The sequence below is a fragment of the Geotrypetes seraphini genome, chromosome 6, assembly GCF_902459505.1.
Source record: "Geotrypetes seraphini chromosome 6, aGeoSer1.1, whole genome shotgun sequence".
Classification (NCBI taxonomy): Eukaryota; Metazoa; Chordata; class Amphibia; order Gymnophiona; family Dermophiidae; genus Geotrypetes; species Geotrypetes seraphini.
Genome location: NC_047089.1, coordinates 246,383,640 through 246,399,646, shown reverse-complemented (window position 1 = coordinate 246,399,646; position 16,007 = coordinate 246,383,640). Strand labels below are relative to the sequence as shown.

The 16,007-nt window shown below is 43.2% G+C and overlaps 1 protein-coding gene across 1 annotated transcript in view; it reads left to right on the top strand.

Annotated features, from left to right (window-relative positions):
• Positions 1 to 16,007, top strand: part of RPGR (retinitis pigmentosa GTPase regulator) — a 117,594-nt gene that overhangs the window by 76,214 nt on the left and 25,373 nt on the right. Inside the window, exons 9-11 of the mRNA XM_033949473.1 lie at positions 6,213 to 6,337; positions 11,365 to 11,532; positions 11,859 to 12,045. Of these exons, the coding sequence (XP_033805364.1) occupies positions 6,213 to 6,337; positions 11,365 to 11,532; positions 11,859 to 12,045 (480 nt within the window). The remainder of the gene's footprint in view (positions 1 to 6,212; positions 6,338 to 11,364; positions 11,533 to 11,858; positions 12,046 to 16,007) is intronic.

Genomic DNA, 16,007 nt, shown 5'->3' with positions numbered 1-16,007 from the left:
TGCACTCAGCACAACCCTCCCACCAAAACAGCCCCCTTTCCTGCCTGCTCCATGGCCCTTCTTTTTCCTCTTCCTCTCCAGTTCTTCCCCTCCAGCACAACCCTCCCACCAAAGCAGCCCCCTTTCCTGCCTGTTCCATGGCCCTTCTTTTTCCTCTTCCCCTCCCTCCATCCATGGTTCCTGTCACCGCTTCCATTCCTATTTAAAACGGCCTGCTGAGGTTCGCAGCCGGCTGTAGTGAACCTCGCAGGCCGCTGTCCACCTCAGTAGCATGTTCCCTCTGACGCGATCGCGTCAGAGGGAACGTGCTACCATGTGGAGAGCGGCCTGCGAGGTTCGTTACAGCCGGCCGCGAACCTCAGCAGGCCGTTTTAAATAGGAATGGCAGCGGTGACTGGAGGGAGGGGAAGAACAGGAGCGGTAGCGGTTGTTGCGGGAGCGGGGGAGTCGGCGACGTGCAGGCCGCTATGAACAGGAGCGGCAGCGGCGGCAGGACCATGAGCCCTCCTCCCGCCATTCGCCGTTCCTGTTGGCCGCCTCAAGCCGCGGTCAAGGCTGGGGACTCGCGCATGCGCACTCCTGTGGCCACAGACCTACAGCGCACAGAACACGCAAAAAGGAGTGCGCATGCGTGGCTAGCTCTTTATTATATAGGATTATTGTTAAAGAATTGCTTACTTTGGGTTCATCATGCAAGCTTCTAGAATCATGTTTCTGCTCAGTAAAAATGTGAGGAAGTTCATAAAAATTAGTTGTCTGGGGCTTGTCCAGAGGTGGTGGGGAGAATGCGACAACACAAGGGAAGTCACTTCACTTTCGTACTGGATCTTTGCTCCTCAGTGTGCAGTAGGTTGGCTGTCCATGGTCATTGATGGTGGATGATTTGACTCGCTCTCGCCTCGGAATCTAAATATGCCCCCGGTGATGCACCGGGAAGGGACCCAAGGCCCGCATTGTGCAGACAGTTGCCTTAAGAGCAAGAGGGTCTGTCTGAGTACCCCTCCTGCTCCCGAATTAAAGGTACGTGGGGGGGAGGGGGCCCGACGGCAGGAGGGAGTGGGCATCCCTCCTGTCATATCTAAGTTCGGCACAGGGGGGCATCCCTCCTGCCATATTTAAAAGGTTGGCGTGGGGGGAGGGGCCGATGGCAGTAAGGAGTGGGCATCCCTCCTGCCATACGCAAAAAGAAAAAAGAAGGCTGCAATTAATACAAAATACTGCCGTGAAAATGATCTACAACGCTAAAAAATATGACCATGTTACCTCTCTGTTGGTTAAATCCCACTGGCTTCCGGTAAGCCATCGCATTACTTTTAAATTACTGTTTTTAGTTTTTAAAGCCTTAAATTTTCATGAACCCCAATTTATCAATAGATGGCTAATCCCTTACAGCACAACACGATCTCTTCGCTCAACCTCTCACAATCTTCTCTCCGTTCCTTCATTGAAAGTCATAGGTATCAGACGGCATGATATGTTCTCAGTTATGGCCCCCCATTCATGGAATCTCTTACCACAATATATTAGAGAACTAAAAGATTTAACTTTGTTTAAAAAAACGTTAAAAACATTTCTTTTTAAGGGCGCCTACGACTCCTAGTATATTAAATATCTATTTTTTTTTTTTCTTTTTTTCCTCTTTTTAAGCAGCTAACATTACCCTCCTTTTTGTTCTTCCCTTTTATGTTTTTTCCTCTCTTCTATCCAAAAATTGTAACTTTTTTCCCCTCTTATCCTCACAATTCTTGTAAGTCTCAACCCATAAAAATTATTTTAAATGTATGTGCTCAGTTTGTTCAGTTCTAACTCATAAGAAAAGTTATTTTATATGTTAATATTAACATTTTATTTGTATATTTTATTAGTACATGTTTTTATTGCTGTACATCGCCTAGCAATTTGAATAGGCGATTCATCAAGAACAAATAAACTTGAAACTTGGGTAGGATGGAGTGGGCATCCCTACTGCCATATTCACGCGGGGTGGGGGAGCGCCTAATGGCAGGAGGGAGTGGGCATTCCTCTTGCCATAGTTTGGGGTTCTGGGAGTGAAGGGGTGCTTTGTCAGGGGGGGGCGCGGTTGGGAGGCTTTTTTTTTCTCTTTTTTTATTGGGCAGATATTTTGAATGTGTAATACACGCAAAATATCTGTGCCATTGCAAAAAAAAAAAAAAAAAAAAGTAAACCCCCCCCCCCCCCCAAAAAAAAAAACCAGGCAGATCTGTCGGCAACACAGTTACCACTAAGAGACTAAAGAACAAAACCTCAAAAACAACATCCAACCCGTATCAATACTTTTATAGAAAAAATGTGTTAAAAAGATGGTCAAAATGATCTTTTATCTGGAATTTATCAATAATTTCTATTGTCACTATAACTTGTTAAATGTAAACTCATTTCTTAGCGTCATTCTCAAATCCTTGCTTGTCTCAAAACTGCACACATTTCCCTTTGAACACTTAGGACCCCTTTTACAAAGGTGCGTTAGCGTTTTTAGCGCACGCACCGAATCAGCGTGCCCTGCCCGAAAAACTACCGCCTGCTCAAGAGGAGGTGGTAGTGGCTAGCGTGCGCTATTCCACGTCTTAAGGCCCTAACGCACCGTTGTAAAAGGATCCCTTAAACGTTTAAATAGGTAGTGGGAATATAATGATATAAACCAGTGTTTTTCAACCTTTTTACACCTAGGGACTGGCAGAAATAAAATAATTATTCTGTGGACCGGCATCGGTCCGTGGACAGGCGGTTGAAGAACACTGGGCTAAGTCGTGGGCCAGACCCCGCCCATCTCTACCCAATCTCCACCCCAGACCCCACCCCCATAATAGTACTAATTGCACCTTGCACGTTCCGTGCCTCAGCTGGAAGCTTTCACTCTGACATTGCAACGTCAGAGAGAAGGCTTCCGGTTCAGGCGCAGGATGCCCGTAGGAGCCGCTGCCTGTGGCTTTGTGCACTGAATCAGTGAGTAAGAGGGAGCTGGCTCGAAGATAATGTTGCATCGATCGCACCGTGGATGAACAGTGTTTTGGGCCAGATGAACGTGCTGGAAATTTCTGTGGACCGGCACTGGTCCATGGACCGGTGGTTAGAGAACACCGATATAAACATCAGATCATAGGACCTCTTATGTCATATATGTCATTTCAAGTCAATCTTTATGATATTCCCACTACCTATTTAAAAGTTTGTGTTCAAAGGGAAATGTGTTCGGTTCTGAGAAAAGAAAGGCGGTTCTTCCTGAGGAAGACAGCAGGTCTCGGGGAATCACAGTGCCACATTAACAACTGTTTTGCCACAGAATGTTGTTACAAGTTATGGTGGCCTGAATTAAACTTAATGAAAGATGATTTCTTACAAATATTCTATAATGTATACACAGGCCAACAAAAAAAAAAATATATTTTTCTTGGTGCCTTGGGTTTTTTTTGACCTGTTCCTGGGCTGATTCAGAAAATTGCACTGGATAGACCGCATCAGTTCATTTCTTAGATATGGTTATGGGATAGTAGTTATGCCTTTGGGATAGTAGAACATTGAGCGAAATAAAGATTGGCCTCCGAGGGAATATATGGTGGTTGGAGGACAATATGTAATCATTGAACCTTTGGTAGCACAAGATTGAATCCTACTGCCACCACTACATATAAAGCTAGGCCTGATGAAACCATTTGTAAAGGCTTTGAATAAAGACTGTTTGTGCATTGAATACTAAGAGAGGCATAATCAAAAAAAAGTCTAAGTCCCCTTTTGGCCTAAGGCCTTAAATGTTGAAAGTAAGCAGGGAAAATGTCCATTATCAAAAAAAACCCAACCCGGCCCATGTGCTTAAGGCCCCACCCACAGGAGGAGCCTAAGGCTCCCGGGCCTATTCTGGTTGGCCCAGGCGCCTCAGACTCCACCTGTGGGCGGGGTTTGAGCCGCCTGGGTCAATCCGAACCCATTCCTGCGCTAGCTGGCCTGCCGGACGGGCTGACTTGGCACCCGTCTGTCCAGCCAATGATGTCCTGGTACGGGGGAGGGTGGGATTGGGGGTGGGGGGTCATGTGGTCGGCCGGGGGGGGGGCGATTTGGGGTTCAGGAGGGCGGGGGTTGAGTCGAGGTGGGGGTGGGGGTTAGAGGGTCTGCCTGGGCAGGACGGGTTGGGCTCCCTCATGCGCGATCTTGTAGGAGGTGGGGGTCGAGTGGCCAGGAGAGTTTGGGCTCCCTCCTGGCCAGATCGGACTTGGTGGGGGGGGAATCGCGGGGCAGGAAGGCTTGGGCTCCCTCCTGCCCCGAATGAAATCGGGGGTTCGGGGGTGCCGCGGGGCAGGAGGGCTTGGGCTCCATCCTGCCCCGATAGTGTCGGGGGGGTCGGGGGTACTGCAGGGCAAGAGGGCTTGGGCTCCCTCTTGCCCCAATGTCGTCGGGGGGGAGGAAATGTATCGCGGCAGGAGAGATTGGCTATCTCCCCTGCCGCGATGCAATCACTCCTCTACACGAACTGGCACAACCCACGGCAGGAGAGATTGGGCATTTCTCCTGCCATGGGTCGCGGCAGTTCGGGTAAAGGGGTGATCGCATCGTGGTAGGGGAAATGAGGCATCTCTCCTGCTGCGATGGTTGCAGTGGGGGGGTGGGTAGGTTGCTGGGCCGCTGAACTGATCGCGCCAGCCGCCATCAGCTCAGCAGCCCCTTTTTTGGCACTTATACCTGTTTTGACTTGGTCTAAGTCACAACGTATAAGTGCCGACTAGGCAACCTGTCAAATGTTTTGGTTATACTTGTTATACGCCTAGGTGTAGGTCGGCCCACCGCCCGCCCTTTCCCCGCCTCTAAAAACGCCTCTTTTCTATCTGTGCGTTTAGAGGCAGGGGAAAGGCCTAAGCTGGTTTTAGATGCGTCTAAAACCAGCTTTGATTATGGGTACTTGGGACGATCAGGCTTTTTGATTGTCCAAGTAGCCATTTAGGACACTTTTTAGACTTTTTTTTTTTTAAATTTTTTATTATGAGCCCCATAGCACATATGTTACCTGGACTTACCATGGAAAAAGTGAAGGCAGGAATTTTCGATGGTCCACAGACAACTTAAGAGCAACAAAAAAAAAGAAATCCAACCGAATCTGCAGAAAAACCACCAAAACAGGAAAACCAAACAAAAACTGCAGACAATGTACACGATGCAGGCAAGAATTTATTGTACCAAAGTTAAAATGCTTTTGAGTGATTTGGTTTTTGGCAGCGGTTTTGGCGTAATACACAGGCATTTGTTGTTACCTTCATTTTTTCCGGTACATTGTATACCTTATTTACCATGGACCCCTGACGAAGGCGTGTTGTCTGAAACACGGACCGTGCTGGGTCTCTTGGTTGGTAAAAAGGTTTTTTATTACTGTATTTTAACTTTGGTACAATAAATTCTTGCCTGCATCGTGTACATTGTCTGCAGTTTTTGTTTGGTTTTCCAAAGACAACTTATAAATGACCCACATTTCATAACACCAAATGTTCATAACATCATTTGTTCTTGTGAAGAACTTTCTTGGCAGACAACAACACACAATTAGTAGAGGCTTGGCTGTAACATGAGTGTTAAAGTCCATTATCCGCACAGTCAATTAGATTGCTTTCCAGAGAACCTCGGTGACTTAAGCGAAGAGCAAGGTAAAAGATTTCACCAAGACATGGAAGCCAGATACCAAGGAAGATGGGATGCACACATGATGGCAGACTATTGTTGGAATCTTATTCGGGATTGTTCTGGCAGATCCCCCACTCGGAAGTCTTACAAAAGGAACTTCTTGTGTGTCGAATGACTGGAAATTTGTATCATAAACGTGTGTTTTAGTATGAAATAAATAGATTTTAATTTTTTAATGTTTCCTTCATGCTTAAAAGATATTAAACACTATATTAAAATATCCCGATTTTTTAATGAGTGAGCAGAGTGAAGAGTGGTATATGGCACATGTTCTGTATCTCAAAAACTAGCGCTGATAGGAAAAAACTGGTGCCATTTTTGGAATCAGCAGGTCAAATATACTCAGAAACAGGTCTAACACTTGAGGTACCAAAATGAGTGTTGGCCAGTGTAATTAGAGAATGCGATGATTTCTAAGTAGAGAATTTTGGAAATATATTATCGTTACGATTTGTTGTGATCTCTTTCTCTTGATCTTTGCTTACAGATACAGTTCTGGTTTAGACAAGTAACTTCTCTTTAATTGTTAGGCAATGGCCTGCTGTATACATTTGGAGATGGGCGACACGGCAAATTAGGACTAGGAGAAGAGATTTTCACCAATCAGTTCACGCCTACCTTATGTTCTAATTTTTTGAAGTTCACCATCCATTTGGTAAAGTATTTTTTTCTTGGGTTTTATTTTCTTTGCAAACTTTTTGTTCTTGGTCTGAAATGTTCTCTGCCTGATGCTACGACACTCTCTTGTATACAGTGGACCCCCTCGAATTTGTGGTCGGCGGTTTGCGGTCCCGGTCATTCGCAGTATTTTCCGACCACGAATGACCGGGCAGGAGAGGGCAGCTGGAGAGGCAGGAGAGCAGCTGGAGCGCCGGCGAGTGTAGGAAATCACTCGCTGTATGCTCCGACCGCCTCGTCCTGCGTGTCAAAGCAGTTCCTGATTGGTGAGGCCCGACTTTACTACAGGAAGAGGCGGTCGGAGCATACAGCGAGTGATTTCCTTCACTCGCCGGCGCTCCGGCTGCTCTCTCCTGCCTCTCCAGCTGCCTTCTCCTGTCTCCCCTGCCTAAAAAATGTATTTGCGGTTTTTCGAAATTCGCAGGGGGTTCCTGGTACGGAACCCCTGCAAATTCCAGGGGAGTACTGTATATATTTATTCTCATCAAATGCAACGTTTTAATTTGTTTCAGCAAGGCATCTTTTTAGTGTTTTTTTAAAATACTTTTTCAGTGGAGCAGAGTAGATGCTGTACTAGGCTGTGTGCCATGCCTGGTTGAGAAATGTGAGAAGACCAGCCAACAGGAGGAGTAAGAGGAGCGATGACGGGTTTCAAAAAGGGAAAAAGCGTAGGTCCCAAGCACGACTGGTTGTTTCGGAAGGTGTCGGGAGGATTTTAGTGGAAAGATAATTATAGTCGGTCATGACACGTGGTTCCCATTTCTGTGCTACGTACTTCAGACAGAGAGCCACAACATCTAAAACACTTTTGCCCCTGCCAGTTCCAAAAGCTGTTTTAGAATGAGTAATACGAATCTGGGTTTGGAAGTTGTCCGTCCACTGCCAGACTGAAAAGACGTGTGCAGTTGACTCTACCTTTGACCCATTTTCCTGCACAGAACAGAACTTGCTTACCATGTGAATATTTTTCTTTGGCTACTAGGAGATCTGAGTTTTGTAAGCAAACCAATTAGACCATTATGCTTTGTCTACTCCAAGTGCCTCATTGGGAATTCTGCACCATTGGGGTATTTGTGTATGTCAAACATGCTACAGAACTGAGTTTAAGAAAGTAATATTTTTTTCAGTAATCTTATAAAAAGTAAATAACAATGGTTTTGCCTCTCAGCTAGAGAATGACACGGGGACAAATTTGTCCTTGTCCCCGCAGGAAAGTATGACCATGTTACACCCCTCCTGAAAGAAGCTCATTGGCTACCTATAACCCATCGTATCACATATAAAACAATTATGCAAGCTTTCAAAATTAGATTCTTCCACCAACCTTCTTTTCTAGATAAACTTCTCATCCCTTACTGCTCATCACGGACCCTCAGATCAGCCGATCTGTTCCCACAATCAAAGATTTCTTCTATACGAGAAAGACTAACTTTTCCGTAGTCACTCCTACTCTATGGAACTCATTGCCATCCTACATTCGTCACGAGACATCAATTGATACATTTTTAGTTTGGCCTTAAACTTTCTTATTCCAAGATGCGTTCTCCTGCTCCTAAATATAATTTATTCTTCAATACCACAACCGCTTTTAGGAAGCGATCCCATTCCTTATGTTTCATCCTTCCCTTTCCAATTTTTTATTTTTTATTTTTTTTGAACTATGTATTTTTTTTCCCCTTCCACTTCTTTTCCCTACCATCACTTTCCAGTATGTCCAGTTAAAGTCTAAATGTTCACAATCCCCCTTCTTTTTCTTATCAATTATTTTATATATTGTATAAATTTTATTTTTTTATCTTATTTTAACTTGTAAACCGGCTAGATATTTGCTGATAGTCGGTATAGTAAAAATTTAATAAACTTGAAACTTAAACTTGTAAACTCAATTTCCCCATCCTGTCCCCGTGAGTTTTGTCACTGTCCCTGCCCAATTCATGTAAGCTCTGCCTTAACCCCACAAGCCTCAAACACTTATGATTTTAAAGCATTGGAGGCTTGTGCAGATGAGTATGGAGCTTAGGCAGTGGTGGAATGAGGCATTATGACATCACAATCTGGGCTCTAGAATTTTGCTACTTATGATTCTAAAGTGTTTGAGGCTTGTGCAGAGCTTAGGCATTGGTGGAATGAGGCATTATGACATCACAATCTCAGCTCTAGAATGTTGCTGCTTATGATTTTAAAGTTTTTGAGGCTTGTGCGGGTGAGGATGGAGCTTAGGCATTGGTGGAATGAAGCATTATGACATCACAATCTGAGCTCTAGAATGTTGCTACTTATGATTCTAAAGTGTTTGAGGCTTGTGCAGAGCTTAGGCATTGGTGGAATGAGGCATTATGACATCACAATCTGAGCTCTAGAATGTTGCTGCTTATGATTTTAAAGGGTTTGAGGCTTGTGCGGGTGAGGATGGAGCTTAGACATTGGTGGAATGAAGCATTATGACATCACAATCTGAGCTCTAGAATGTTGCTACTTATGATTCTAAAGTGTTTGAGGCTTGTGCAGAGCTTAGGCATTGGTGGAATGAGGCATTATGACATCACAATCTGAGCTCTAGAATGTTGCTGCTTATGATTTTAAAGGGTTTGAGGCTTGTGCAGATGAGGACGGAGCTTAGGCATTGGTGGAATGAGGCATTATGACATCACAATCTGAGCTCTTGAATGTTGCTACTTAGGATTTTAAAGGGTTTGAGGCTTGCGGAGATGAGGACAGAGCTTAGGCATTGGTGAAATGAGGCATTATGACATCACAATCTGAGCTCTAGAATGTTGCTGCTTATGATTTTAAAGGGTTTGAGGCTTGTGCGGGTGAGGATGGAGCTTAGGCATTGGTGGAATGAAGCATTATGACATCACAATCTGAGCTCTAGAATGTTGCTACTTATGATTCTAAAGTGTTTGAGGCTTGTGCAGAGCTTAGGCATTGGTGGAATGAGGCATTATGACATCACAATCTGAGCTCTAGAATGTTGCTGCTTATGATTTTAAAGGGTTTGAGGCTTGTGCGGGTGAGGATGGAGCTTAGACATTGGTGGAATGAAGCATTATGACATCACAATCTGAGCTCTAGAATGTTGCTACTTATGATTCTAAAGTGTTTGAGGCTTGTGCAGAGCTTAGGCATTGGTGGAATGAGGCATTATGACATCACAATCTGAGCTCTAGAATGTTGCTGCTTATGATTTTAAAGGGTTTGAGGCTTGTGCAGATGAGGACGGAGCTTAGGCATTGGTGGAATGAGGCATTATGACATCACAATCTGAGCTCTTGAATGTTGCTACTTAGGATTTTAAAGGGTTTGAGGCTTGCGGAGATGAGGACAGAGCTTAGGCATTGGTGAAATGAGGCATTATGACATCACAATCTGAGCTCTAGAATGTTGCTACTTAGGATTTTAAAGCGTTTGAAGCTTGTGCAGATGAGGACGGAGCTTAGGCATTGGTGGAATGAGGCATTATGACATCACAGTCTGAGCTCTAGAATGTTGCCACATAGGATTTTAAAGTGTTTGAGGCCTGTGCAGGTGAGGCTGGAGCTCACACATTGGTGGAATGCATTATGACATCACAATCTGAGCTCTAGAATGTTGCCACTTATGATTTTACAGTGTTTGAGGCTTGTGCAGATGAGGATGGAGCTTAGGCATTGGTGGAATGAGGCATTATGACATCACAATCTGGGCTCTAAAATTTTGCTACTTATGATTCTAAAGTGTTTGAGGCTTGTGCAGAGCTTAGGCATTGGTGGAATGAGGCATTATGACATCACAATCTGAGCTCTTGAATGTTGCTACTTAGGATTTTAAAGGGTTTGAGGCTTGCGGAGATGAGGACGGAGCTTAGGCATTGGTGGAATGAGGCATTATGACATCACAATCCGAGCTCTAGAATGTTGCTGCTTATGATTTTAAAGTGTTTGAGGCTTGTGCATATGAGGACGGAGCTTGCAGGAATGGGGAAGAGGCAGGAAAAGAACTTGCGGGGACAGGACAATGAGTTCCCGCGAGGACAGGTAAAAATTTGTCCCTGTATCATTCTCTACTCTCAGCAGTATTTATTTTTTTTTGCTTTTCCCCACTTTTTTTGTGGAAGGCAGGGAATCCCATTTGTGAGCACTTTCAGTCTCAGTTGTCCTTGGAGAAAACCAAGTTCCTTACCTGTGGCCAGTGTTTCTTTGTGAACAGCAGGATTCAAGACCTCCCACTCCTCCCCTCCCCTAAGAAAGAAGCTGTTTAAGAATGGAGGAGGTCACGTGTGATGATGCAGCGCAAGACGTTCAGAGCTTCTGGAATTAGTTCACTGGGGCTCTTTTAGTTTATCTCATTTGCTTGTAAAGGCTTCAATCCCGCTGTCCATAGAGACACCCATTACAGGTTTGACCTGTGGAAAATGAGTCATTAAAAAAATGTTGGGGTATAATCTATATAAAAAGTGGACACCTGCTTTTTCTGAGGCATATGTGTTATGCAGGCAGTCCTTGGGGTCTAGTTTAGGCATGTGAGATGGAGTTGTGATGTATACGTATACAGTGTTCCCCTGGTCATTTGCGGTTGGCGGTTCGTGGTCCCAGTCATTCATGGTATTTTCTGACCATGACCGCCGACCAGAAGAGGATAGCTGGAGAGGCAGGAGAGGGCAGCCGGAGCGCCGGCAAGTGAAGGAAATCACTTCCTGCACTAAAGTCGGGCCTTACCAGTTAGGAGCTGCTTTGACACGCAGGAAGAGGCGGTCGGAGTATACAGAGAGTGATTTCCTTCATTTGCCGGTTAGATAAAGCAGTGCCGCCGACGAATCGAGCAGCACTATTGTCAGGGATGGAGTCGGGGATATTTGGGAGGGACTTCTGGGGTCGATCTTATTAGGGCTTATTTTCGGGGAAGCACAGTACTACATAAGATAACAATATAAAATGAAACGAAACCGTCAAAATGTCCTCCAAAAGCCTCCGTACAATGTTTTGAAGTAAATGCTAGCTTATGGGAACCACTGCTTTACTCTAGGTTGCCTGTGGTGGATGTCACATGCTAGTTTTTGCCATACCAAGGTTAAAAGGAGTGGAAGAATTTGAAGAGGATTTGAAAGATAATTGCAGTGATATTTCTAATAAGACGACAGCAGTGACCTTCTTACAGAGATCGTTATCAGCGCGGCATCGACGGAAAGAGAGGGTAAATTCTGAATCGTCTGCTTTAATCAAAAGGCATGGACAGTTGGGAGGAAAGCCAGAACCTCTTACCACCGATATGTAATCAGGCGTAATCGCCCGAAAGCTAAAAATCAATAAAATGTAAATCAAATTGGTCTCCCTCTTCAGTTTTTGCAGAAACTTAAGAAAATTAAGTTGGGAAGATATTTACTCCGGGTTGGGAAAATCATTACAAGCTGTGCTTTCCTTCATACTGTCAACGTATATATACAAAGCATTGCAGCCACTGAGATAATATAATCTCTAGCCTTAAGGTATTGTAGAATGATCTTTCTTCTGGGATTGCAGGAAATTTCACCCGAGCATCCCCATCGATTGACACGGACACTACCTCCATTGGAAGCTAATGTCCTAAATGCTACTATACCAGTCAGCAGCACAATTCCTCCGAGATTACCCAGTATGAACCATCTCGATTCAAAGGCAGCTAAATTGAATTTCACCCCTGGAGCTGAAGCTGGAGACTTGGAAGCAGGTAATGTCTTGCAAAATATCTTTAGTGTTTGGTATTGCAGCATGGTCTTTCCCTCCCTTACCTCCATAGGTAATTCCTTGAAAGTCTTGTCACTCAGACATTGCAACGTCCTCTGTCTCGTTCTGTCAGGGTTTCCGCAGCTGGCATTGTGCTTGTTGCAGGTTTCCGGGTCTCGCTGCGTCTTTGCCAGGTAGAAACCGACGTTTTAGCCATCATGCTGTGGCTTTCTTCAGGGTAGGCTCTGAAGTCTGCAGTGTGACTTTGGAAATAGTAGGTTTCACTGACCTGATTGGAAACAGGGCAGTCCACCAATTTAAATTTTGGTGGGAAAGTCAGTTGGTCAGAAATTTGAATTTTGTTGTGAAAGTCCATAGAATGGAAAAGTCTCTGATAGGTTTAAAGATGGAGCTGGATTAGATGTTTTCTCAGGGTTTCCGCAGCTGGCATTGTGCTTGTTGCAGGTTTCTGACCAACTGACTTTTTTTTGCCAAAATTCAAATTGGTCAACTGCCCTATTCCCAATCAGGTCAGTGAACCCACTATTTCCAAAAGTCACACTGCAGACTTCAGAGCGTACCCTGAAGAATGCCACAGCATGGTGGCTGAAACGTTGGTTTCTTCCAGGGCTGTGGAGTCAGAGTCGGAGACAATTTTGGGTACCTGGAGTCAGTCGAAAGATTTACCTACCGACTCCACAGCCCTTCCTCTGTCTCCTCCAGGTCTTCTGCTTAATCCCTGCTCTGAAAAACAACAATAATAATAATCATCAATTTATATACTGCAAGGCTGTAAAGTTCTATGCGGTTTACAGTAGTTTAAAAAAAAGAAGACATACAAATTCACTTCTAAGGTAAACACAGAGTGATCACACAACATGTGAATGCCAAGCCTCAGAGACCGATTATTCAAGCAAAAAGTGCTGAATATAAATTTCGGTCAAGATCTCAATCATTGGCCTATGGCATATAGTGAAAGTACTACTTTTTTGGTATTTTTTAAAATATTTTTATGTATTATATCAAAAATCTTTTAAATATTTTTAGAAAAGATAAGAGAACATCCAAATTTGCAATAGATAGTGCACCCATTCTAAAAGGCACTTATCTTAAATAAAGGACAGCACTGCATTCAAACCCAACGGGGCCACCGTTTCACCTGCACTGGCCATTTTTTGAGAAACAGTTCATTAAGGAACCAGGTCACATTTGCTCCGCACTGTTTATGCTTTTCCCCTGACGAAGCCAGTGCAGGTGAAACGGTGGCCCCGTTGGGTTTGAATGCAGTGCTGTCCTTTATTTAAGATAAGTGCCTTTTAGAATGTGTGCACTATCTATTGCAAATTTGGATGTTCTCTTATCTTTTCTAAAAATAGTTAAAAGATTTTTGATATAATACATAAAAATATTTTTAAAAATACCAAAAAAGTAGTACTTTCACTATATGCCATAGGCCAATGATTGAGATCTTGACCGAAATTTATATTCAGCAGTTTTTGCTTGAATAATCGGTCTCTGAAGCTTGGCATTCACATGTTGTGTGATCACTCTGTGTTTACCTTAGAAGTGAATTTGTATGTCTTCATTGTATTGACACTTCTATAGTATTTGATTTTTAGTAGTTTAAAAAAACCCAATAAAAGAAGTTGAATCGAACTAAAGAAGTTAAAAGCCAATATTTAGAGACACAAAAATGATCAAAATAGCGCATAATGAAATTTTTATGAATTAACTGCCTAAATACTTTGAAAACAGATACGTTTTTTAGATGTCTCCTAAATTCCCCATAAGTGTCAGTAAGCGTAAGCAATTGGTCTTGATCCTTACCCCCATAACGCTGCTTGATATGAAAAAAGATTTTGATGATGTTTTTTAAGTTTACATCCTCTAAACAAAATTCAGATGTGAGTTTCTCTTATGTCTGTTGGAGGACAACAGACATGTTACGAAAGGGAAGACGCCTTCATTGTGCTTTTGATTGCGGAATGCAGAATGTTTGGGGTTTAGTAATTCATTTAATAAAGTGTGGAGCCCATTGACTACATTTGTTACCTCGCAATAAGGGTCATGTATTTCTCCTTTTTATTAGATTTCCTTACGCATCCAGGGTGGGTGGGTGGGGGGAGGGAAATGTATTTTGAGGATTAAAATTACTTAATTATAATATTGTAATCACATAACATGTCTTATTATATTAATAATTGGGAGGAGGGTGGGAGAAAATGATTGTTTTATGTATGACTTGTGTAATTATTAGTGTGTTTTATGTTCAATTAATTGTATTGCACTGTCAAAGTTTGAAAATCAATAAAGATTAAAAAAAAAACAACCCACTGATGATAAGCTACTATGATAGAATACAAAGGAAGTGACGATAAGCAGCAGGAGAATATAACGTGAGATTTATAATTTTCTATATAAAGCGAAGTTCACTTATTCAACAAAACAAGTCAAAACTAGATCTTACAATTATATCAATTAGCAACATAAAATTAGCTTGAGAAAACGTTCCCTACCCCTTCCCATGCATTAATCCTGTGTTGATAAACATATCGGCAAACAACATAAAACACATTCCCTTCCCCAAGTTTATTATAAGTTTCAAGTTTATTATAAAATTTGATTAATGGCCTATTCCAAATTCTAGGCGATGAACAATTCAGTAAAATTACAAAGTTAGGGAAAACAAACATAACTAACAAAGAGACTAAATCTACAAAACATAATCAAAGCCAGCTTACAGACATAATAAAACACAAGGAAATAATAGGAAAGAAATACAATCCGATTAATAAAAAGAAAGACATTTAAGGTCAAAAACAGTAGCAAGGGGAAGGAGAAAAGCTCTCAAAAAAAAAAATAAAGGTACAATGAAACTCTTAAGCAATTCATTTAGTCATTGAATGCATCTTTAAAAAGAAAGCCCTTGAGTTTGCTCTTAAATTTTTCCAAATTTTATTCTTCTCTTAAATAAATTGGAAGGGAATTTCATGTTTAGAAACATAGAACATGACAACAGAAAAGGGCCACGGCCCATCTAGTCTGCCCACACTAATGGCCCACCCCCTAACTACCTCCATGAAGAGATCCCACATGCCAATCCAATCTAATCTTAAAATCTGGCATGCTGCTTGCCTCAATTACCTGTTGTGGAAGATTATTCCAGCGATGTCGCCATGAAATTTCCCACCCCTGATTTTCAACGGATGCCCTCTTGTTGCCGTGGGTCCTTTAAGGAAAAAGAGATCCTCTTCCACCTCGATACGGCCTGTGACATTTGAACGTCTCGATCATGTCTCCCCTCTCTCTGCGTTCCTTGAGTGAGTACAGCTGCAACTTACCCAGTCGTTCCTCATACGGGAGATCCTTGAGTCCTGAGACCATCCTGGTGACCATTCGCTGAACCGACTCAACTCTCCGCACATCTTTTTGATAATGCGGCCTCCAGAATTGTACATAGTATTCCAGATGGGGGTCTCACCATAAATCTGTACAACGGCATTATGACCTCGGGCTTACGGCTGACGAAACTTTTACGGATACAGCCCATGATTTGTCTAGCCCTGGATGAAGCTTTCTCCACTTGATTGGCAGTCTTCATGTCTTCGCTAATTATCACCCCCAAGTCACGTTCTGCTACAGTCCTTGCTAGGATCTCACCATTTAGGATGTAAGTCCTGCATGGATTTTTGCCGCCAAGGTGCATGACTTTGCATTTTTTGGCATTGAAACTTAGTTGCCAAGTCTTTGACCAATGCTCCAGCAGGAGTAGGTCCTGCGTCAAACAGGTGGAGAAGGCCTCATCCAAGGCAAGACAAATGATGGGATGTATCAATAGAAGTTTCGTCAGTCGGAAACCAGAAGTCATAATGCCGCTGTACAGAACCATGGTGAGACCTCATCTGGAATACTGTGTGCAATTCTGGAGGCCACATTACCGTAAAGATGTCCTTAGAGTTGAGTCGG